We start from the raw sequence: 24780 nt of genomic DNA on the forward strand, positions 1-24780 counted from the left end.
TATGTTTTATCAGGGCTCATATGTTAGAGTATGATAGAATTAATAAATTTTGTGGATAATAGCCCGGAAAATGGGTGAACCAAATATGTAAGAGTAAAATTGTGGTTTATTACAACCAAAACTGATACTTTGTATGTAGTATGAAATAAAAGTAGTAAATAAACATACTAAAAATGAAAATATGTTAAATATTAGGAGATGTATACTTCCTCTGTTCTTTTTTACTTGACCTGTTTCTTTTATCACGCTTGTCAATGCAAAATTTTAACGGTTAATAATTTTAATTCTCCATAATTAAAAAATGTAAAAGTTATATATTATGATAGTACTTATTGAGACGAATTCAAAATGATCCAACATAAATATGTGTTTCCTTACATATTATTCATAAAACACGGTCAAAGGAGGGATGATGAATAGTGTAAAAGTCAAAGCGGGTCAAGTAAAAAAGAACGGAGGAAGTATTAAAGTACGGAGTAGTATGTATTTGTGTTGTGGAGTAAGATAAGCACTAGCCTACGCTGTTTTTTAACTCAAAGTGACAACTTTATAGCCTACATTAAGGGTCTTGATTAGAGGCATAGAGTCGTGGAAACAAAGCTTAAATATGGTTCTAATTTTCTTGAGTATAGTTGGCACTTGTCCCATCATGTCAATAGTATGACGCGCCACTTTTATTAGCAAATCACATAAACGTTATTAAAGCGTAAGGGTTTGGGCAAGTGCTTTTTAAAATAATTTTTGGGAAGGCGGTGGATGACGGTGAAAGTCGTGGGAGGGGGGGGGGGTTTAATTTTTTTTTAATTTTTTTTTTGGTTTATTTTTTTTCTTTTTAAAAGTTTTTTCAAAGTACAAAATAAAAATAAATAAATTAACCAATCAAACAAGAACACGTGTCCCAGGGTTACTTATAAAACAGGTTATCGGTTTTTTGTTTCATTTTTGGCAAATACAAGTGAAAGGTAGTGTTATTTTGGAATAATACAAAACTGGTACCATTATTGGAAGACCGTCCAAAGGTGGTGTTATTTTTGAAAAAATTTCCTTTTTATTTTCAGGCGGAAAAAAAGTCAAAAAACTTTTAAAATTGAAAGCTAATATCCACGCTTTTTGAGAAATTTTGGAAGTTACGGGGCCCGGTGTGGAAAATTCTTGAAATTAATAGGATACATCTCGGGGTCATATAATGTCGTTTGTAACTATATATGATCATTTTTTGTTGTCATAAATGTTCGTAGTAGGCCTGAATGAATGAAATCGATGCAAGTTGTAAACCGGTAAAATGGTCGTTTAAAGGCAAATTGGATGGTTCCACCCACCCAATTAAACTCATGGAGAGTATTAGGGACCACGGTAAACATTCCGACAATTTTTATTTCTGGGCGAAAAAAAATAAAAAAATTCAAAATTGAAAGCTAATATCCACGCTTTTGAGAAATTTTGGAGGTGTGGGGCCCAGTGTAGAAAAGTATTAATATTTTATGAGATACATCTCGGGGTCATATAATGTCGTATAGAACCATATATGATCATTATATGTTGTCATAAATGTTCGTAATAGGCTTGAGTTAATGAAATCTGTGCAAGTTGTAAACCGGTAAATAAATTTGCCGTTTAAAGGCAAATTTGACGGTTCCACGTACCCAATTGGATTCCCGAAGGGTATTAGGGACCATGGTAAACATTTCGACAATTTTTATTTCTGGACAAAAAAAAGTCAAAAATTTTCAAAATTGAAGATTATCCACGCTTTTTGAGATATTTTGGAGGTTTAATTTCATGGCCCAATGTTGAAAAGTTTTGAAATTTTAGGGGATACATCTCGGGGTCACATAATGATGTTTGGAACCATAGATAATCATTATTTGTTGGCATAAATATTCGTGGTAGGCTTGAATTAATGAAATTGGTGCAAGTTGTAAACTAGTAAATTGGTCGTTGAAAGGAAAATTGGATGGTTCCACCCACCCAATTGGACTCCTGGAGGGGATTAGGGACCATGATAAACATTTCGGTAATTTTTATTTTCGAACGAAAAAAAAGTCAAAAATTTCAAAATAGTAGGCTAATATCCACGTTTTTGAGAAATTTTGGAGAATTTGGGGCCCGGTGTCGAAAAGTCTTGAAATTCTAGGAAATACATCTCAAGGTCATTTAATGTCGTTTGGAACCATATATATGATCATTATTTGTTGTCATAAATGTTCGTGGACTCGTGGTACGCTTGAGTTAATGAAATCGGTGCAAGTTACAAACCGGTAAATATTCCGTTTAAAGGCAAATTGGATGGTTCCACCCACCCAATTGGACTCCATAAGGGTATGGACCATGGTAAACATTTCGAAAATAATATTTTCGTGCGAAAAAAGTCTAAAAATTCAAAAATTAAAGGCTAATATCCACGCTTTTTAATATTTTGGAGGTTTCGGGACCCAATGTCGCAAAGTCTTGAGAATTTAGGGAATACATCTCTGGGGCGGTCATATAATGCCGTTTGGAACCATAATATATGATCATTAATGTTGTCATAGATGTTAGTGGTAGGCTTGAGTTAATAAAATCGGTACAAGTTGTAAACTAGTAAATTGATCGTTTAAAGGCAAATTGGATGGTTCCACCCACCCAATTGAACTTCCAAAGGGTATTAGGGACCTTGGTAAACATTTTGGCAATTTTTATTTTCGAGCGAAAAAAAGTCAAAAAAATCCAAAATTGAAGGCCACGTTTTTTGAGAAATTTTGGAGGTTTCGGGACCCGGTGTCGAAAAGAGTTGAGATTTTAGGGAATATATCTCGGGGTAATATAATGTTGTTTGGAACCATTTTTTATCATTATTTGTTGTCATAAATCACTAGTAGAAAATGTGCTATTTGTAACTAGCGAAATTGACTTTTTGTAACTGGCATTGTTGGTTGCGAATGCCACCATTACAACTAGTGGAAATTATTTGTAACCGACTAATGTTAGTTACAAATAATGTAATATTTGTAACTGGCTTAACATACGCCAGTTACAAAAAGTCTGTATTCCAAGTTAAAAAGCATTCTATTCGTAACTGGCATTAAGTTACGCTGGTTACAATTAGGACATTATTAGTAACTGGCAAATATTAACGCCGGTTACGAAAATATTTTTTTTTTTTTTTTTTTAAAATTACTATTAGTAACTAGCATTAGATTACGCTTGTTACTAATAAATAAATAATTTTTTTTAATAAATATTTGAGTCGAATACAAAATGATAGTATATCCTACCAAATGGGTTACATCCTGTTACAATTCAGTCCAAAACACCTAACTCCATGGTTTATCACTTAATCTATTACATAGGATTCAAAAGTCCAAAGATGCACACACTTACAAGTCTTATAAGTTACAAGAAAAGCCATAAATTTAGGGCCAAAAATGAATTAATTTAAATACAAAAGAATATTATCTCACATTACCAATCCTTGGAATCCTGGAGGGTATTAGCTAGGGAACATGGTAAACATTTTGCCAATTTTTATTTTCGAGCGAAAAAAGTTAAAAAATTCCAAAATTGAAGAATAATATCCACGCATTTTGCGAAATTTTGAAGGTTTTAGGACTCAGTGTTGAAAAGTCTTGAAATTCCAGGAAATACCTCTTGGTGTCATATAATGCCGTTTGGAACCATATATGATTATTATATGTTGTCATAAATGTACGTACGTGGTAGGCTTGAGTTAATGAAATCGGTGCAAGTTGTAAATCGGTAAATTTGTCGTATAAAGGTAAATTGGATGGTTCCACACACCCAATGGGACTCCTGGAGGGTATTAGGGACCATGGTAAATATTTCGTCAATTTTTATTTTCAGGCGAAAAAAAGTAAAAAATTTCCAAAATTGAAAGCTAATATCCACTTTTTTTAAGAAATTTTGGAGGTTTCGAGCCCGTTGTCGAAAAGCCTTAAGATTTTAGGGGATACATCTCGGGGTCATATAATCCTGTTTAGAACCATATATGACCATTATATGTTGTCATAAATGTTTGTGGTAGACTTGAATTAATGAAATCGGTGCAAGTTGTAAATTAGTAAATTGGTCGCTTAAAAGCAAGTTGGATGGTTCCACCCTCCTAATTGGAATCTCGGGGGGTTTTAGGGACCATGGTAAACATTTCAACAATTTTTATTTTTTGGACGAAAAAAAGTCAAAAATTTCAAAATAGAAGGCTAATATCCACGTTTTTGAGAAATTTTAGAGGTTTCGGAGCCTAGTGTCAAAAATTCTTGAGATTTTAGAGGATACATCCTGGACTCATATAATGCCGTTTGGAATCATATATGATCAGTATATGTTGTCATGAATGTTCGTGGTAGGCTTAAATTAATAAAATCGGTGCAAGTTGTAAATTAGTAAATTGGTCGTTTAAATGCAAATTAGATGTTTTCACCCAACCAATTGGATTCCCATAGGTTATTAGGGACTATGGTAAACATTTCGTTACTTTTTATTTTCGGGCAAAAAAAGTCAAAAAAATCCAAAATTGAAGGCTAATATCCACACTTTTTAAGAAATTTTGTAGGTTTCAGGGCCCGATGTCGAAAAGTCTTGAAATTCTAGAGGATATATCTCGGGGTCATATAATTCCGTTTGGAACCATATATGATCATTATTTGTTGTTATAAATGTTAGTGGTAGGCTTGAGTTAATGAAATTGGTGCAAGTTGTAAACCAATAAATTGGTCGTTTAAAGGCAAATTGGATGGTTCCAACCAGCCAAATGGACTCCCAAAGGATATTAATTAAAGACCATGGTAAACATTTCGAAAATTTTTATTTCTAGGTGAAAAAAAGTAAAAAAATTCTAAAATTGAAATGCACTCTTTTTGAGAAATTTGGGATGTTTCGAGACCCGATGTCAAAAAGTTTTTTTGAGATTTTAGGAGATACATCTCGCGGTCATATAATCTCGTTTGGAACCATATATGATCATTATATGTTGTCATAAATTAATGTTCGTAGTAGGCTTGATTTAATTAAATTGGTGCAAGTTGTAAACTGGTAAATTGGTCGTTTAAATGAAAATAGGATGATTCCACCCACCCAATTGGTCTCCCAAAGGGTATTAGGGACCGTGGTAAACATTTCGTCAATTTTTATTTTCGAGCAAAAAAAAGTCAAAAAATTACAAAATTGAAGGCTAATATCCATGATTTTTGAGATATTTCGAAGGTTTCGGGACTGGTGTCGAATAGAAATGAGATTTTAGTGGATACATCTCAGGGTCATATAATGTCGATATGTACCATAAATGATCATTATATGTTGTCAAAAATGTTCGTGGTAGGCTTGAGTTATATTAATGAAATCGGTGCAAATTGTAAACCGGCAAATTGGTCATTTAAAGGCAAATTTGTTGGTTCCACCCACCCAATTGGACACCCGGAGGGTGTTAAGGAACATGGTAAACATTTCGGTAAATTTTTTTTTCCGAGCGAAAAAGTCAAAAAATACAAAAATTGAAAAAATCCACGCTTTTTGAGAAATTTGGGATGTTTCAAGGCCCAGTGTCGAAAAGTTTTGAAATTTAATGAAATACATCTCAGGGTCATATAATGTCATTTGGAACTATATATGATCATTATATGTTGTCATAAATGTTCGTAGTAGGCTTGAGTTAATTTAATCGGTGCAAGTTGTAAACCGGTAAATTGGTCGTTTAAAGGCAAATAGGATGGTTCAACCCACCCAATTGGACTCTCTGAGGATATAAAAAACCATGGTACACATTTTGGTAATTTTTATTTCTAGGCGAAGAAAAGTAAAAAAAATTCCAAAATGCATGTAAGGTTTCAGAGCTTACATGTCGGAAAGAAATGAGATTTTAGGAGACACATCTCGGGGTCATATAATGTCGTTTGGAATCATATATGATCATTATATGTTGTCATAAATGTTTGTGGTATGCTTGAGTTAATGAAATCGACGCAAGTTGTAAACCAGTAAATTGCCCGTTTAAAGGCAAATTGGATGGTTCCACCCACCCAATTGGACTCTCGGAGGGTATTAGAGATCATGGTTAACATTTCAAAAAAATTTATTTTCGGGCGAAAACAAGTCAAAAAATTCAAAAATTGAAGGCTATATCCACGCTTTTTGAGAATTTTTGGAGTCTTCGGGGCCCGGTGTTGAAAAGTCTTGAAATTCTAGGGAATACATCTTGGGATCATATAATGTCGTTTGAAACTATATATGATCATTATTTGTTGTCATAAATGTTTTTGGTGGACTTGAATTAGTGAAATCGGTGTAAGTTGTAATCTGGTGAATTGGTTGTTTAAAGGAAAATTGTATGGTTCCACCCACTTAATTTGACTCCCGGAGGGTATTTGAGACCATGGTAAACATTTCAGAAATTTTTATTTCCGAGTGAAAAAAGTCAAAAAATTCAAAAATTTGAGGGCTAATATCTACTCTTTTTGAGAAATTTTGAATTTTTTGGGGCCCGGTGTCGAAAAGTATTGATATTTTAGGGGATACATCTCGAGGTTATAATGCTTTTTGAATCTATATATGATCATTATTATATGTTGTCATAAATGTTCGTTGTAAGCTTGAGTTAATGAAATCGGTGCAAGTTGTAAACCGGTAAATTGGTCGTTTAAAGGGAAATTAGATGGTTCCACCCAACCAATTGGACTCTCGTAGGATATTAGGGACCATGGTAAACATTTCGATAATTTTTATTTTTGGGTGAAAATAGTCAAAAAATTCCAAAATCGAAGGCTAATATCCACGCTTTTTTAAATTTTTTGGAGTATTCGGGTAGAGCTGTCAATTCGGGTAAACGGGTCGGGTTTGGGTCAATAAGAGTGGGTCGGGTCAACTCGGGTCGGGTCAATTCAGATTAATTCCATCACCTATGCGGGTTGGGTCATGCTTGATTCGGGACACGTTGGGTGATAAATCTTATCGGGTTTGGGTCGGGTTTAGGTTGGTTAAATAACATGTTGGGTTACATTCGAGTCGGGTGAACAATAGGTCGGGTTTAATTCGAATTTTCACGGGTTAAAACAGGTTAGGGTCATTCTCGGGTTCGAGTCGGGTTCGGTTCAATTAAATAATTTGCGGGTTATAATCAGGTCGGATCATTCTCGGGTTTGAGTCGGGTTCGGTTCAAGTTAATAATTTGCGGGTTATAACCAGGTCGGGTCATTCTCGGGTTAAAATCGGGTTTGGTTCAAGTCAATAATTTGCGGGTTATGATCAGGTTGGGTCGTTTCCAAGTCGGGTCATTCTCGGAGTCAAGTCGGGTTATTATGTTCAAGTCAATAATTTGCAGGTTACAATCAGGTTGGGTAATTTCCAAGTCAGGTCATATTCGGGTTAGTTGAACTAACTATAAATAGATAATTATCATTTTTATCAAGATAATTATTTCCTTTGACTATAATATATATGGCAATATACTAAGAAACTATAGTTTATAATATAGGAAGGTAATTATCTCCTTTGACCATACAATAAATATATATATTCTATATTTAACTCTTAAATTTGAGGATGATTCTCGTTTCTTTTGCTGGTCTGGACCGACTTGATCTCCCTAGACAAAATGCTTTGATAAACAATAATAAGGTGGTCTAAATTGCATTTAATTAAGGTGATTTGTAATCGGGTCAGGAACAATTTGGGTTGAATTTAGGTCGGATCAATAACAAGTCGTGTTGATTTCGAGTCGGGTTAGTAACAGATCGGTTTGAATTTTTGGGTCGGGTTAGTTATAGGTCTGGTAAAATTTGGGTCGGGTCAATAACAAGTCGGGTTGAATTTGGGTTAGGTCAATAATAAGTCGGGTTTGTAACAGGTTGGGTTAAATTCGGGTCGGGTTAGGAACAGGTTGGGTTGAATTCAGGTCAGGTTAGTAACAAGTCGGTTAAATTTAGGTTGTGACGGGTTAAAATGAGTTTGGGTCAATTTCGATTCAGGTCGGGTTCGGTTCACATCAATAATTCGCGGTTTACATTCGGGTCGGGTAATCTCCAGGTCAGTTCATGTTCGGGTTCGGGTCTCACATACTCGGGTCAACTCGAGTCTAGGGGTTGTTTCAGGTCGAGTCAGGGTCACCTTTTTTCTGGTTCAGATTATTCGGTTAATAATCGGGTTTGAGTCGATATTTCGGGTCGGGACAACTTTTGACAACTCTAATTATAGCCTCCCCCCAAAAAAGGCTCATCAGGTCATTCGAAATAATACTCAATGGACCATCTGCCCATCTTGTATTGTAATACCCCGTATTTTCATACGTATTTTCCTAATTAATTATTATTTTCTCAAAAGGGTATTTTAGTAATTCAACTTACTATTTAAATCTTGGAGCCAAAATGATATTTGAATTTTGGCGCCAAAAGTATTTTGAAAACTAATCATTATTTTGGATAAGATTTATTATCCATTTATCCTATTTTAAAAACCGGATTATTTATATTTCAGATATTTTAATTAAGGCAAAAACTATATTTTATTATTATTTTAATAGGTCCGAAAATCCCAATTAATTAGCTAATAATTTTGGATTTTCCTACGTGAAAATCTGATTTTTATTTAGTTAAATTATTTGGTGAATATTTGGTATTTTATTATTTAATTATTTATTACAATAAATATTATTTACACAATTATTTTTAATTCCTTTAAACTAGCAAAATATATTCCTAAATACTAAATAGGAAGGCCGAAAATATGAGCTTAGGAAAGCTCAATAATTTCGGCCATCCCATAAAGATTTTGGGAAAATATTTTGGTAATTTGTATTTTTAATTATCTCCCTTAAATCTCCTATTTTCCATAATTCTAATTCTCCATCTTTTTGATATCCAATTATTATATTTTCTTGCCATTCATTCTTCTTAATTATTCCCCAAGCAATTCCAATTTCCTTAACATTTTTCATGACATACATACCTTCCATATTCAATTATACATAATCCCTTCAAATATCAAAACTTTCCTTAAATCTTTGCTCACTTCTCCAAGTAATCTCTTAAATCCTAATTACCATAATTCTTCCTACATTTTCCTACCATAATTCATGCTCATACTAGCCTATAAATACCCCTTCATACCTCTCACATTTTTCACACCAATTCTCTTCTTTTTCTTCTCCTCAATTTTACACAAATCATCCCGTTCATCTTTGAAGCCAATTTTCGGGCACCTTTGGTCTGTTTTTGGGGTAGTGACGTTTCACAAAAAGTAGTTCCTCTCAAAAAATCCTTAAGTTTAGGATCAAGAATCACCCAATTCGAAGCTATATCAAAGGAGTTATAGCCTCTGAAAGTTCTGCCTTTTATTTCCTACGCAAATCCAATTTTTTTCTTCTCCTTTTCTTTTATTCAATTATTATTATTATGGGAGATTAATATAAAATTATTATGAGTAGTTTTAAAATTATATTTTAATAATGTTCATGTTGAATTAATTTAAGAGGTTCATGTACATTTAGTTGGGAGGGTTTAATTTAATTATTTGTGATTATTTGTTAACCTTATATTGATTAAGGTTATATTTATTTGTAGGGTGTTTTTGATCAAGCTACTTGAGAGTTATTTTGAAGTGTTGTTGGCTAAGTGAAGATCAAGGTACGTTAGGTGGCTAGATACCTTGGAAGTGATCGATTTGAATGAAACATGTTTGAATGATTTATGTTGTTTGAATTAAATTGAATTGAATTATGGTTTATGAAATAAAAGTATGTTTAAAAGATTGGTTTTAATAATTAAATTGGAGTATTGATTTTTATAACATGTTTTGATTAATTAATTTATTATTTATGTTTAAAAAGGATTGATTTTAAAAGCATGTTGAATTTATTAAAAGAAGTTTGAATTATTATTATTAAAGGTTGAATTATTGGATTTAAAAGAGGATTTATTGAATTATGGATTTATTATTATTTATGCTTTATAAGCATGTTGGTAATCCCACTATGCGGATTTGGTTTATTGATAAAGCCTTGGACTTTGCATGACCAGGTCTTTCCTCAAGAATAGCCTTGTAACATAAGGAGACTAGCTTGGGGGGTGTGCACACTTGGGAGAGGAATTGGTTTTAATATGAGGAATTGGTTTTAAAATAATTGGATTTGGTTTTATTGATTATTGATATTGGAATTATTGAGAATTGGTTTTAAACCATGAGTTTGGAATTATTAGATTATTTATTGGAAATTGGTTTTAAAGCATGTTTGCGAATAAAATGAGTTTAATTATCTTGCACTTATCGTACTTAGCATATTTTTCTAACTCGTACTTCTTATTTGTTTTGGTTCGCCCTGTTTACCGTAATGGTAAGCAGTGTTGCTTATTTTCAGGTTGGAGTCAATAAATGATGCATTGGAGTCCCAGGATTGGTTTTCACTAAATTAGGAATTTGGTCTTGTATCTATTTGGAGTACTCATAACATTGGTTACTATTATGGTTATTATTAATAAAGAAGAGTATTGAAGTTTCCGCGGCAAAGTATTGTTATTTTTAGTAAGTTTGAGTAGCCTTGCGTTTTCACGCGGCGGTAATACGCCTAAATCTATCTCTATGGTATAATTATACGTATTATACTAGTATTTTCCGTAGAGGGAGATTTGGGGGTGTTACATGTATAGAGTACGTCCAGTATAATACTCCCTCCGTTTTTAAATACTTGCTCCATTTCTCTTGGACATGCATGGCGATGCTAATTTTTTATCACTAATAATGTCTTTAATTATCAACAAGTATAAATTCTAACAATTGAAAATTAATAATCTATTTATTGAGATGATTCCAACAAGTGCCCACAAGACTATATTTTTTCTTATGTATAAATCACAAACATTAGTCAAAGTAGGATAAATGAATAGAGCAAAAAATAAAAATGGAGCAAGTATTTAAAAATGGAGGGATTATTGAATAAGTGAATAATCAGCCATAAGCACATAATTAATACCTTTTTATATTTTCTTTTAGCTAATCTATTTTCTTTAAAGGGCTATTAATAGACTCAATATGATTGATTGGTGAGGCAACTTGACTTTTCGATGTACTCTAAACATTCTTCCCCATTTCCTTAATATTGTAATAATTATTATTTTAGAAAGTTCCACAAATATTACCATATTTCTTTATTTGTACATGCTTTCTTTTTATCTATTTCTCATCATATAGGTCTCTAATTCTATGTCAATTAAAAAAAAAGGAGGAAGTAGGATAATAACTTAAATGATACAAACTAGTTGAACCAAACGACTAAAATTACCTTATATTTAACACAAGCCTAGCCCGTTGACCCAAATTGACAGGTCATGATGTTGAATAAGTGAATAAAATCAACCATAATTAACACCTTTTTTTTTTCTCCCTTTGAAACGTTTCAATAGTAGTGCATAAAGCAAGAACTTTCTACAGTTTGTTGAGTTGGCCTTATCTCTTCTAAGGGACTATAAGTAGACTCATTTGGATTAGCGCGTTTCTGGCCGCACGGTACTGCAAGGTGCCATATTAGTAAGCCCTCTAGTAACCCCATTTAAGTAACCCCTCTAGTAACCTCCCAGACAAAGTAACCCCTGATCAAGTAACCCCTGACTGACCTAATAACCCCTAGTAACCCTCGACTTAGTAACCCCTAGTAACCGCAAGTAAAAAAAATAAAAAACAGAAAAGAGAATAATAGATAGAGAAGAGAGAGAATTTTTTTTAAAAAAAATTTATATTGCGGCTGGCTGCGGCCAGCCCCATATGAAACTTTGTGCATTTGAATGCGTTGACTGGGCAACTTGACTTTGTACCTTTAAACATATCATCTACTAAAATTCAAAAGACTCGTAAAAATGATAATAGGATCACAATTATATCATATTGAAAGTTCAAATGAAATTACGACCTAGCAAAATCAACCTTGTTCTCTAGTGCTGTAACCCAAGTCTCAAACAAAAGAAATATGCAAACTACCTCAAAAAATAAAGAAGAATATTAATGTTAGTGATACTTTTGACTTTCATATCAATCGCAAAACCGATCACAAATCCAACAAAATGCATCAGATCATGCAACGGAACAACAATAAACTACCCTTTCGGATTCTCCGAAAATTGCGAGTTTCAACTGAATTGCACGTCCAACGGTAGAATGGAATTCCTAGGTTATGATATTAAAAACATAACATGGAATTCCATCATACTCAGTCTCTCTCCAAATTGCAGCCGTCCGATCAACCAAATCCGACATCTTTTCGGAACAAACTACGCTTTAACTGCACAAAACAGTTTACTTTTGCAAAACTGTGTCACGCCATTATACAAGTGTGTGATTCCGAACTTGGTTGAGAGCAGGTTTTCGAAGTGTAAAGGAAGGAGGGGAATTTTGAGTTGTTATGCTAAGGAGAGTTCTACTACTTTGAGGTACGAAGATGTTATTGGTACTAGATGTCAATCCCTGTTTTCGTCTGTAGTTGTTTATGATTCCGACTCATGGTTGAGTATCAAGCGGTTGAGGTAGGTTGGTGGCTTACCGGTACGTGCCGTTGTCAACCAAGTGCTTCTTGTAGTCATGTTGGAGATTCCGGGTTTCGACGTCGGTGTCATCCGGGTTTCACCGGTGATGGGTTCATCGCAGGAGAAGGTTGTCGTCATGGTAAGTGCTTGGTCTTTTTCAATTTTCATGCTTAACATAATGGATGACTTTTGAGTGGGTATAATATAATTGTTGCCATTATATTAAATTTAATCACAACCATTCATTTATGTTGACTAATACAAACCGTTGATATAGATTACATTTATATTAGTCAATATAAAATGAATGGTTGTGATTTGGTTCAATACAATGACCACAATTTTTTTTTTTTTATTATGACCATTTGAAAACTATCCTAATATTGAAGAACAACAAACTTGAGGAACACGAAGCTTTTAGAGAGAGAAAGAGAGAGAATTGTATTGATCATTTTTAGAGAATAATATTCTGATCATTACATAAGCATGAGCACAACTAATTAGCTTTTATACTAGCTATTACAATAAGCAAAGTAGTTTGTTACAGAGGAAGGTTCTGGAATCAGTTAGTTATAACTAACTTTTGCTGACATGGCCAAGCTGCATCAAGGTGGAAATAGCTGGCTATACTGAGATGCTTCAATACCCCCCCTCAAGCTAGGAGTGGTGGAATCAACCAGACCTAGCTTGGAACTCAAATAGTTGTGTTGATGAGCAGGCAGATCTTTTGTAAACAGATCAGCCAATTGTTCCTGAGAAGGAAGATAGGACAGTTCAATTAATCCTTTTAGAACCTTTTCTCGAGTAAAGTGACAGTCCAGTTCAATGTGCTTGGTTCTTTCGTGCATGACGGGATTCTTTCCAATCTGAATAGTAGATTGATTATCACATGACAGCTTCACAGGCTTCAAATCAGCAATTCCTAGCTCCATAAGAAGCCTAACCAACCAAGTAACTTCTGTAGATGCTGCTGCCATGGCTCTATACTCAGCCTCAATAGATGACATAGAAACTGTCCCTTGTTTCTTAGATTTTCAGGAAATAGGAGAATTCCCAAGCAACATAATGTAGCCTGTTACTGATCTTCTGCTATTAGGACAAGAGCCCCAGTCTGAGTCTGAATAAGCTCTGAGAGTGAGCTGTGCTGTAGCTTGGAGAAGAATACCCTGTCTTAAAGTATGAGCAACATACCTTAAGACATGATGTAAAGCCTGCATATGCTGAATCCTTGGCTGATGCATAAACTGACTTAAGGATTGTACAGCAAAGGACAAATCTCGCCTTGTATGTGTGAGAAAATTCAATTTTCCCACAAGCTGTCTGTAAAGAGCAGGATTAGAACAAAAGTCACCTTGATGTGACACCAATTTTAAAGATTGAGGAAGAGGTGTCTTAGCAACCTTAGAGACATCAAACCCTGATTCAGTGATCAGTTCCTTTGAAAACTTTCTCTGAGTGAGAATTATTCCCTGGGATAAATGAAGAACTTCAATACCAAGGATATAGTGTAATCTGCCCAGATCCTTGATGCTAAAGACAGAATGTAAGTGTGCCTTTAAAGCCAGAATAGAAGCTTCATTTGTGCTAGTTATCACAATATCATCAACATAGACTGCAAGAATCATAGTATCAGATTCATCTTGTTTAAGAAACAAGGAATAATCATTCAGAGATTTTTTGAAACCAGAATTCTCCAATTCAAGGGTTAATCTAGCAAACCATTGTCTTGAAGCTTGTTTAAGTCCATAAAGAGACTTTTTAAGCTTGTAGACAAGATTATGAGGATTAGACATTCCTTCGGGCATCTTCATATAGATTTCTTCATGCAAATCCCCATGTAAGAAAGCATTGTTTATGTCTAGCTGATGTAAGTTCCATCCTTTGCTGGCAGCAAGTGCTAATAAACACCTAACAGTAGCCATTTTAACTACTGGTAAAAAAGTCTCATCAAAATCTATAACATAAACTTGTGTATATCCCTTGGCAACCAACCTAGCTTTCAACCTTTCAATAGTGCCATCAGCTTTAAGTTTGACCTTGAAGACCCATTTGCAACCAATGGCCTTCTTTCCTTTGGGAAGAGAACAAAGCTCCCAAGTCCCATTTCTTTCCAATGCCTGTATCTCATTCTACATAGCTTCAATCCAGCCTTGATCTTAAGCTGCTTCAAGGTGACTACAAGGTTCTGAGATACCAGTAGTGTGAGCAACAAGAGCCTGTAGAGAAACAGGAAGATCTGTGTACTTGACAACATTACACCAGTGAGAACTTATTGAAGCTGCTGTGACATAATCTTTATGCCAGTGTGGAGTTTTATGAGGCCTAGAAGATTGTCTTAGTGGTAGTGAGGAAGGAAGAGAGGTAGGTATAGTGTTTAGGGCTGTGTTTGGTAAAGTATTTGAATAGATAGGTATAGTGTTTAGGTCTGTGTTTGGTAAAGTGTCTGAAGGTTGAGAATCTGTAGGGAAAAGAAGAGGATTTGGAATGGTTTGAGAGGTATCTGGAGTACTTGGTGTAGCTATGGGTAGAAAAATAGGTTGAGGCTTATGAGTTGCAGAAGAATGATAGGGTAGGTGCTTTTCATAAAAATAGACATCTCTAGAAATAATGAATTTCCTTGTCTCCAAAGACATAACTTTGTAAGCTTTCTGGTTTGGGGGGTAACCAAGAAAAACACATGGTTCTGCCCTGGGATCAAACTTACTCCTGTTAGTTTTAAGTGTTGAAACATAACATAGACACCCAAAGACCCTGAGATGTGTCAAATTAGGCTTGTTCCCATACATTCTTTCATAAGGAGTGCAAAAATCAATAGAACTCAGAGGCATTCTTTTTATGAGATGTGTAGCACAGAGTAAACATTCCCCCCAAAGATAGATAGGAACATTTGACTGAAAATACAAAGCCCTTGCAGTCTCCAAAAGATGTCTATGTTTCCTCTCTACTACCCCATTTTGTTGGGGTGTATCAGAACAACTTCTTTGGTGCAAAATACCATATTTGTTATAGATTTGCACAATAGGACCTTCACAAAGTTCCTTAGCATTGTCTGAACTTATGTACTTAACAGTAGTATGAAACTTGTTATATATCATTGCAACAAAATTATCAAGTACATTTACAGCACTACTCTTGGTTTTCAACAGAAAAGTCCAAGTATGCCTTGAGAAATCATCAACAACTGTTAAAAACATACAATAACCATCATGTGTAGAAACCCTATATGGACCCCAAGTGTCTACATGAATCAACTCAAAACATCTAGTAGACTTAATATTACTATGAGGAAATGGAATCCTAGTTTGTTTTGCCTTAGGACAGACTTGACAAAAGCTGTCATGATCAGGACAACTAGGAATACTATGAATCACATGATGTATTTTGTTAAAAGGAAGGTGTCCTAATCGAAGATGCCACAATTTTGCTTCTTCAGAACTAGACAGTTGAGCTGCATCAGCAATTGAAAAATCAAGCTTCTTCTCATGTATACTATTTTCTTCTTCAACAGCATACAAACCAGATTCCAATCTACCAAGAACAAGTGTACTGTTCTGGGAATGATCCTGAACCAAACAAGTATCATGAGTGAATTTGATTTCACAATCAAGATCCTTACACAATTTGTGTGTACTGATCGAATTGAATGTGAAATCTGGAACATGTAGAACATTCTTCAATTCTAAACCACTTTGAAACTTGACAATACCAATATGTTCCACTTTCACACTTTTCCCATTAGCAACAGTAATAGTGTTTGGTATTTTAGTGAATTTCTCAAAAGAATGAAATAAATCAATGTTGCAGCAAATATGATCTGTAGCTCCTGAATCTACAATCCATTTAGAGTTAGAACAAGATTAGATCCGGGAAGGAAGAGAGATGAAAAAGAAAAAGAGAGATGAATAAGAGAGATAAAGAGCTTCAGATTAGATCCAGGAAGGAAGAGAGATGAAAAAGAAAAAGAGACAGAGTAAGTGAATTAAAAAAATATCAATCGTGTTTGTCGTGAGAAAAAAAATAGGTGTTGTGCGTGAGTTTCATCAAGAATTTTAGTTGTATTTCATTGTTCATTAGTGTTTATCATACAAATTTTGTTAAAATGAGTGTTTTTTGTGTTTAACCATGGAAGTAATGGTTAGTGTGGTGTGTTGATGGGTTCTCTTTCAACCCATGAAAAGGAATTTAATAATTCTGTGAAAAAAGGGCAAAAATTGTTTGAGGTAAAGATCGCATAATCTTTACAAGTGTGGAAGTTGTAGTCAACGCAGAGACGGTTTTCAAAGATTTTTGGTACGATACAAGGTGACATGGTCAATTGGAGGACAATGTCAAAGAGAGTTAATGGATAAATGTGCTCTATTGAAGCCGGTATGTTAGTGAAAATATTCATCAACAAGATCGAGTACATTGATGAGAAGTGCATCAATAAAAAATGTCGAAGTGTGGTTGTGTGAAGAGAAGCGCTCCGAGGATATTGTGTTGGTGATAATGTTCATCAACAAATTATGTGTAGGTGATGAGATGTGCATCACAACTTAAAACGTCTAGCAAGAAGTTATGAAATTCGAAGAAGATAGGAGAGCCTTCTAAAGTCTAGTGTCGTGAAAATCGGGGTTGAGGTATCTTGAGTGTCAAGACTGTTAAAGAGTGTCAAGTTCAAGTCGAAGTCCGTCGTCGCAATATGGTAGTAGAAGCTTAGCAATTGTACGTGACTTGGAAACAAGGGGTTGTGTTGGGTTGTGTTTCCAAGTTGAGGGTAGTTGTTTCCTTAATTGTAAGATTATTAATTAGTTTTATGTTTAGAGGGTTTTTACTTAGTCAAAGTATTGATATGGTATAGGTACGTTCATGTTTATTAGTTAGAGGGTAACTAGGTTAGTAGTAGACTAGTTGGTTTCTAATATTTAACATTGGTAGTTTATCATTAGCCTATTTAAGGGAATGAATGTATCTCAGTTTAATTAAGCAAATAATATTCAATGTTCATTGGTTTCCTTTGCTTCTTTATCTTTTTCTTTGATCTTATCTTTTATATTCAACAAATTGCAGTCGTCCGATTCCTGAATTTAACCTCTTTTCAAGGGAAAAACTATGCTTTAAGCCTTTAACCAGGCTAAACGGATTATTTTTACAGAATTGCACCAAGCTGTTCACCGGGTGCATGGTTCCACAATAGGGCGATGGGTTTGGGTTGTGTGGAGCAAGGAGAATGAATATAAGTTGCTATGATTTGGAGAATGGTACTTTAGGAGGTGAACTTTTGAAGTACGGGGATGTCATTGACAGTCAAGGCATATTCTATCTGGAATTGTTAAAGTGGTATTGTTAGTTAAACTTTTTACAATTTTGTGGTTAAAAAAAACTAATAGTTAATTGTTTTCAAAACACACACTTTAATTGGTAGTTCTTGATAAAATTTCCCTTATTTAACTATTTTTTTTTTATTGTTTTTTCAACAGAAAAAACTAGCTAATTTAGAATCTTTAGATCGGAGCGTGTGACATATGCCATATATAATTTTTAACTTGCATGATGCCTGTGCGACTACTATCGCTTAAATGATGAAGAATTCATGACCGATTATACTAGAATCTTAAAAATAAATAAATAAATAAATACAGTACTTTAAAATATTACATCAACAATAACCTAAATTGATTTGATGGTGTGGTATGATAATTTTTTTTACGTATTTTTGAATAATCTAGTCATTACCTAATCAGCTCAATGGGATAATGACAAAACTTTACTCTATCAAACTATGTACTATTCGTAAAAAGACACCCACCAATAGATGGGTAGCCATTTCAAAAGAATGATTTGTCTCTATCAAGATATATTGAAATGGACTATACATAAAAAGACAATCTATCCAACCAATTACAAGTTCAATGTGATATTCATTCTTTTCAATTGTGATTATGTGTACATGATTCACCTAGAAATAGATCCACCAGGTTTATACTTTTAAACTTTTAGTATAAAAATGTGAACACTTTACAAAATATATAATTAGTTAAAAATAAAACAAGTCACAAAAAGTCAAAACTGAACATAAACATACAATTTTATAAGTTTATATTTTTTACAGAAATGTTTATTTTATACGCATAAATATTAAATTTATATTACAAAACTATTGAATTATTATGAGCCTAACAAACTTCTTTAAAAATATTAATGTTTATTATATACTTCCTCTGTTCTTTTTTACTTGACTTGTTTCTTTTATCACGCTTGCCAATGCAAAATTTTAACGGTCAATAACTTTAATTCTCCATAATTAAAAAATATAAAAGTTATATATTATGATAGTACTTATTGAGATGAATTCAAAATGATCCAACATAAATATGTTTTTCCTTACATATTATTCACAAAATACGGTCAAAGGAGAGGTGGTGAATAGCGTAAAAGTCAAAGCGGGTCAAGTAAAAAAGAACGGAGGAAGTAGTGTTGTTTTAATATATTACATGTTCAAAATTTGCGATTGTTTAAATTTTTTTTTTACTAAATGTTCAAAATTTGCGATTGTTTAGATTTCTTTACTAATTGCTCAAAAGTATAGGCGTGGTGTATTACGATTGTTTAGATTTTTTTTTACTAAATGTTCAAAATTTTCGATGTTCAGATTTTCTTACTAAATGTTCAAAATTTGCGACTGTTCATATTTTTTTTTACTACATGTTCAAAAGTATAGGCGTAGTGCATTGCACTTGTTCAGATTTTTTTTTTTTTTTACCAAATGTTCAAAATTTTTGATGTTCAGAATTTTTTCACTAAATATTCAAAAGTATGGACGTGGTGCACCATATATATATATATATATATATGAAACAAATCAATTCATTAATAAAAAGCCAACCGACATATACAAATGAAATCAAATTAGAGTAACCTTAATCAAAGCTACAATCGTTAAAAAAATCTTGCACTATGGTACATCTCTCGCACACATCGCTGGAATCTACATCTGATTCTCTTGAACGCATTTGAAATCTTGACAACCGTTGCAATCTTGAACAAATCTTTACCAAAGAACTGTCAATAGGGCAAAACATGACTACCTTTTTGATAAACTCTAACCCATAAACAAACCCTAAATATAAACAAACAACTAAACAAACAAAAACTAACGACTCCTTCATAGGAAGACACTCCACCGTAGGGAGACGGACGTATCTACACTTACTCGTGTAGATTTATTGAAACCTAAATTGCAAAACTAAAGAAAAGTTAGGGAAAAGGGTCGGAAATAGTTATTGGTGTTTATCACCACTTTATGTTATTGGTGTTTAAAGAGGTCAATATAGCAAGTTTATCACCACTTTATGTTATTGGTGTTTAAAGAGCCACAAAGGATAGGGTAAGAATTGACCTTAGGATCTCCTGCAATAGGGAGAAAAACTCTAACCAGTTAAGTTATTCCTCACTCTCTACATCACCACATTATGCATCATTTAAGTTATTCTTGGCTTCCTGCCTCATTTACTATAAATAACCTTGATTTGGGAATAAATTATAGCTTATACCTTCATTACTCCATAGTTTAACCACTCAACAATGGAGGTACCAATTTGGGCAACGTATGCATTTGCATCGCTAGCGACCATAACCATAGTACTCCTTACTAACCACCTTCGCCGTCCTAAACTTAACCTACCACCCGGCCCAAACCCATGGCCTATCATTGGGAACTTCAATCTCATTGGGTCACTTCCCCATCGTTCTATCCATGAACTGACTAAGAAATACGGGCTTGTAATGAAACTCAAATTTGGGTCAGTCCCAGTGTTAGTAGGCTCATCTGTAGAAATGGCAAAGATTATCCTAAAAACAAATGATGAAATCTTTGCTGGAAGGCCTAGAAATGCTGCCGGAAAGTATACAGCATATAACTATATTCCGATATAACATGGTCTCAGTATGGTCCATACTGGCGCCAAGCGCGAAAGATGTGCTTGATGGAAATTTTTAGCTCCAAGAGGCTCGAATCATACGAGTACATACGCATAGAAGAACTTAATTCCTTCTTAAGTGACATATATAACGCGAATGGAGAATCCATTTTGTTAAAAGATTACCTCTTTACTTTGAACTTAAACGTGATTAGTAGGATGGTGCTAGGAAAAAAGTACTTGGAAAAAAATAATGAAGAAAAATTGATTGTAACACTAAAGGAATTTAAGTTAATGGTTGAGGAATGGTTCGTTTGGGGTATTGAATCTTGGAGATTGGATCCCTTGTTTAAAGTATATGGATGTTCAAGGTTATGTGAAGAGGATGAAGATTTTAGGTAAGAAATTCGACATATTTTTGGAACATGTATTGGATGAACATAATGCTAGAAGGGAAATTGAGAAGGAAAAATGGGTTCCAAAAGATATGGTGGATGTATTATTACAACTTGCTGATGATCCTAATAATGAAGTTAAGCTTGAAAGAATTGGAGTCAAGGCATTCACTCAGGTATTGCAAAACATAACATAGAATATGTTTCTTTCCATTCCTAGTGAGCCACTTATTTCTCCGAAACAAGAGATCAAAGTGATTTTATTCCTTTTTCCAAATAACTTTTCTTAGAGAAAACCGCAAAGATCAATGATATAAGTATAATATGAGTATATGACCAACCAAAACGAATTGATAATTTGACATCCATGTTATTAAAGCCCGGCAATCTAGCTACTCCCATTTTAAATGTTCATTTAAAGAGTGAAATACTTTATCTATAAATTATTATTGATACGATAAATTAAAACATATTCATGTAAATTTTAAAATTAGTTTTAATTTATAATTTTAAAATAATTTAATAATATGTATGTATTTTGTATAATACATCATTGAAGATATTGATGGTATATATACATAATACATTAATTAATGTGCAAAATGATACTAGAAATTAACAAAAAGGAGTGGAGATGAGGGAGTTATATTTGTTGTCTTGTCCGAGATTCATTTTACTTGTATAACTACTCCATGTCAAAAAAAAAAAAAAAAATGTAAGAAGTGAAATATTACATTCTCCGTAGCACAAGTATTTATTAAGATAGTGAGACGATATCTATAAATAATTATATACTCCGTAATAAAGTAAGTTAGAATAGTGAAATAATAAAAGGGTAATATTCATTTTAATTGCACATACATTCAGGAAAAATATAAGCAAGAAAATATAGTACGAAATTGATTAAATGGTTTTAGTGACTTATTGTTACATTGATTTTAATTATTATTAATTAATCCGATCTCCATTTGTCATTTGTGAGCATATGCATTATATTACATTAAAATTTTACATAAAATTGAATTTCAGGACTTACTAGCCGGAGGTACAGAGAGTGGGACAACAACAGTTGAGTGGGCAATTTCCGAACTCATAAGAAGGCCGGACATCATTGCCAAGGCTAGAGAAGAGATGGACCACGTGATAGGAAAGGAAAGATGGGTTCAAGAGAAAGATATACAAAATTTGCCTTATGTTTGTGCAATAGTAAAGGAAACATTGAGATTGCACCCGGTAACACCTTTCCTAGCACCTCACCTAGCAAGGGAGCAAGTTAAAATTAAAGGCTATGATATCCCTAAGGGGTCCGTTGTGCTTGTAAATACTTTCACCATACAAAGAGACCCTAAGTTGTATGAAAGACCAGATGAATTTTTGTTTTATTGGAAAGAATATAGATGTTAAAGGTCAAGATTTTGAGTTGTTGCCTTTTGGGTCGGGAAGAAGGATGTGCCCAGGGTATAATCTTGGCCTTAAAATTATTGAGACAAGTTTGGCTAATCTTCTTCATGGTTTTGCATGGAAATTGCCTAATAACATGAAGCCTCAGGATTTGGATATGGATGAGGTTTATGGTCTCTCAACTCCTAAAAAGGTTTCTCTTAGTGTTTGTGCTGAGCCTCGACTTTGTCACCACATTTACCATATTTGAAAATTTAAAATGTCTAATAATGAACCTACAAAAATACCTCAAGTTGGGTTTTGACTTTTGAGGTAGTAGGACAAGGCCTTTTAAATTGTGTTCTTTACCATAATGAACCTAAAGATTGTGTAAGATATGGTAATGGTAGACTAAATAAATACTCTGTATTTTTAGTTGCTACACATTTAATACTGCAAATTTGTATGAGACTCCGGGTGTGTGACAGTATGATAGAATTAATAACTTTTAGGGTGAATAGCCCAGAAAAGTGGTATAACCAAATATGTGAGAGTATAATTGCTCCGTAAGTAGTATAAGACAAAATTAAATAAACATACTAAGAATTACAATAGGTGAAATATTAAAAGATGGATAGAGTATGTAGTTCGGAATATGTGTTCGTGTGTGTGGAGTAACTTATGAACTAGCATACTTTTTTTTTTCAACTCAAAGTGACATTGTTAACCTACATATTAGTGATTTATTTATCTTGTATGATGCGAGATGATTGGGCTACATAGTATTATGTTAATAAAAGTCACAAGATAAATGCAAGAGTCTTATAAATTTTTGAAGTTTATTTATACCATAAACAAACCTAACACAACCCAAGACTTTTACACGGATACAATCAGCTAATCAAACAACTAACATCTATTTGTACAAATAGGGCCATTGTGGCCCATTAAATAACCAAAAATTCCAGCTTTTAATTATTTGGATCACTAGATAATCAATCACGGAGAGTGTAACAGGCCCATTAAAGCCTCCCCCCAAAAAAGGCCCATTCAGACCATTCGAAATATTTATCAATGGACCTTCTGCCCGCATATTCCTAAGAATAGGTGTAACAATAGCACAAATATGAACATTAACTTTCTTCTCCCCTATTTTTCTCCTTCATTTTTTATTTTCTCTCTCCTCTGTTTTTTAATTTTCCCCCTTTTTTACACTTTTTTGATTAAATTTGTTTCTTATAACATGAAAGTAGTTATTAAGTATGAATTTTTGTGTGAATTTCGATTTTGTGCTTTAATTTCGATTGATTAAGGTTTATATGAATCTTTGAATTCACAAATTATACTCGGTTTTTTCTCCTTCCTTCTTTAATTCCTTTTTCCTCTATTTTTTTTTCTATCTTTCTCGTTTTTTCGATTTAACGATTGAATTTGTTCCTTACAATATGGAACTAGTTGTTTATCTGATTTTTTGAATTCATATGAATTGAATTTCTTTTAGCTTCGATCAATTTCATCTGTGTATGAATTTCATCCGATTTTCTAGCATTTTTTTTTTATCAATGAACATAATCATGCAAAATATGAACATATGCATAGGTTCCCTTAAATGTGAACATTAGCTTTTCAGAAGGTGAACATAGGCATAAAACATATGAACATATGCATTTCAGAAAGTAAACATAACAATTCAAAATATAAACGTAAGCATTGGTTTTTCTTAAAGTGAATATAACCATTTAAAATGTGAACATATGCGTAAAAAAATATGAACATATGCATTTAAGAAAGAGAACATATGCATAAACAGACTTAATGAGAATATTTATGAACAACAAATATTTACTATGAATATATACATTATGAATATATAAATATTATTATGAATATAAATGAATATAAGGCATTTAATTGTGAACAAAAAAACTTGAAGAAATAAAAAATAATATGATTATGAAACATATGCATCATAAGTATTAAAAATATGAATATATGCATTCAAAATATGAACATATGCATTCAAAATATGAACATGTGCATTGGTTCATTTTTGAATGCGTATGAACATAATTAAGCATTTTAGAAGGTGAACATATACATAAAAAATATGAACATATGAATTAAGAAAGTGAATATAAGCATTTCAGAAAGTTTACAAAAGGATCCAAAACATGAACATAAGAATTTAAAATATGAACATATACATTTCGCAATGTGAACATAAGGTATCCGTTTGATTTCACTAATTTTTTTTGGACAATTCCAATAAAAATTTCGAACAATCGAGAGTATCGAATAAATATTCAAACAAAATTAAGTGATAATCATATAAATTTAAACAAAATTAAGTGAAATTTACATAAAATTGCTTTTTTTAGGGAGGATCCTTTTGATTTTGCATCTCTTCTCTAATGTCCATTAATATTTTTGCAGTTTTTTTAGTGAGGAAACGAAATAGAGGAGAGAGAAAGTGAAAAAGAGGAGAGAGAAAATCATATAGAAGAAAAAAGTATTGAGTTTGGAGGTGACGTTACATTTATTGGGTGAGGGTGGGTGTATTGGATATGAGTGGTTGTATTGTTGTTTCCGTGTTTTTTAGTTTTAGGGCTTTTT

The 24780-nt window shown here is 33.2% G+C and overlaps 1 protein-coding gene and 1 pseudogene across 1 annotated transcript; one reads left to right on the forward strand and one right to left on the reverse strand.

Moving 5' to 3' along the window:
* Positions 1 to 10910: 10910 nt before the first annotated feature.
* LOC110723689 (uncharacterized mitochondrial protein AtMg00810-like) lies at positions 10911 to 14432 on the reverse strand. Its single transcript, XM_021903038.1, has one exon. It carries the CDS (start codon positions 14414 to 14416, stop codon positions 13529 to 13531), a length of 888 nt encoding a protein of 295 aa, XP_021758730.1. The 5' UTR covers positions 14417 to 14432; the 3' UTR covers positions 10911 to 13528.
* A 5318-nt stretch (positions 14433 to 19750) lies between these two features.
* Positions 19751 to 22556, forward strand: LOC110723698 (annotated as a pseudogene).
* The last annotated feature ends 2224 nt before the right edge of the window (positions 22557 to 24780 follow it).

The sequence above is a fragment of the Chenopodium quinoa genome, unplaced genomic scaffold (genome assembly GCF_001683475.1).
Source record: "Chenopodium quinoa cultivar QQ74 unplaced genomic scaffold, ASM168347v1, whole genome shotgun sequence".
Lineage (NCBI taxonomy): Eukaryota > Viridiplantae > Streptophyta > Magnoliopsida > Caryophyllales > Amaranthaceae > Chenopodium > Chenopodium quinoa.

Bases quoted from the DNA above. Each gene is read 5' to 3' on its own strand.
- LOC110723689 (XM_021903038.1), bottom strand. From the start codon at position 14,416: ATGGCTACTGTTAGGTGTTTATTAGCACTTGCTGCCAGCAAAGGATGG.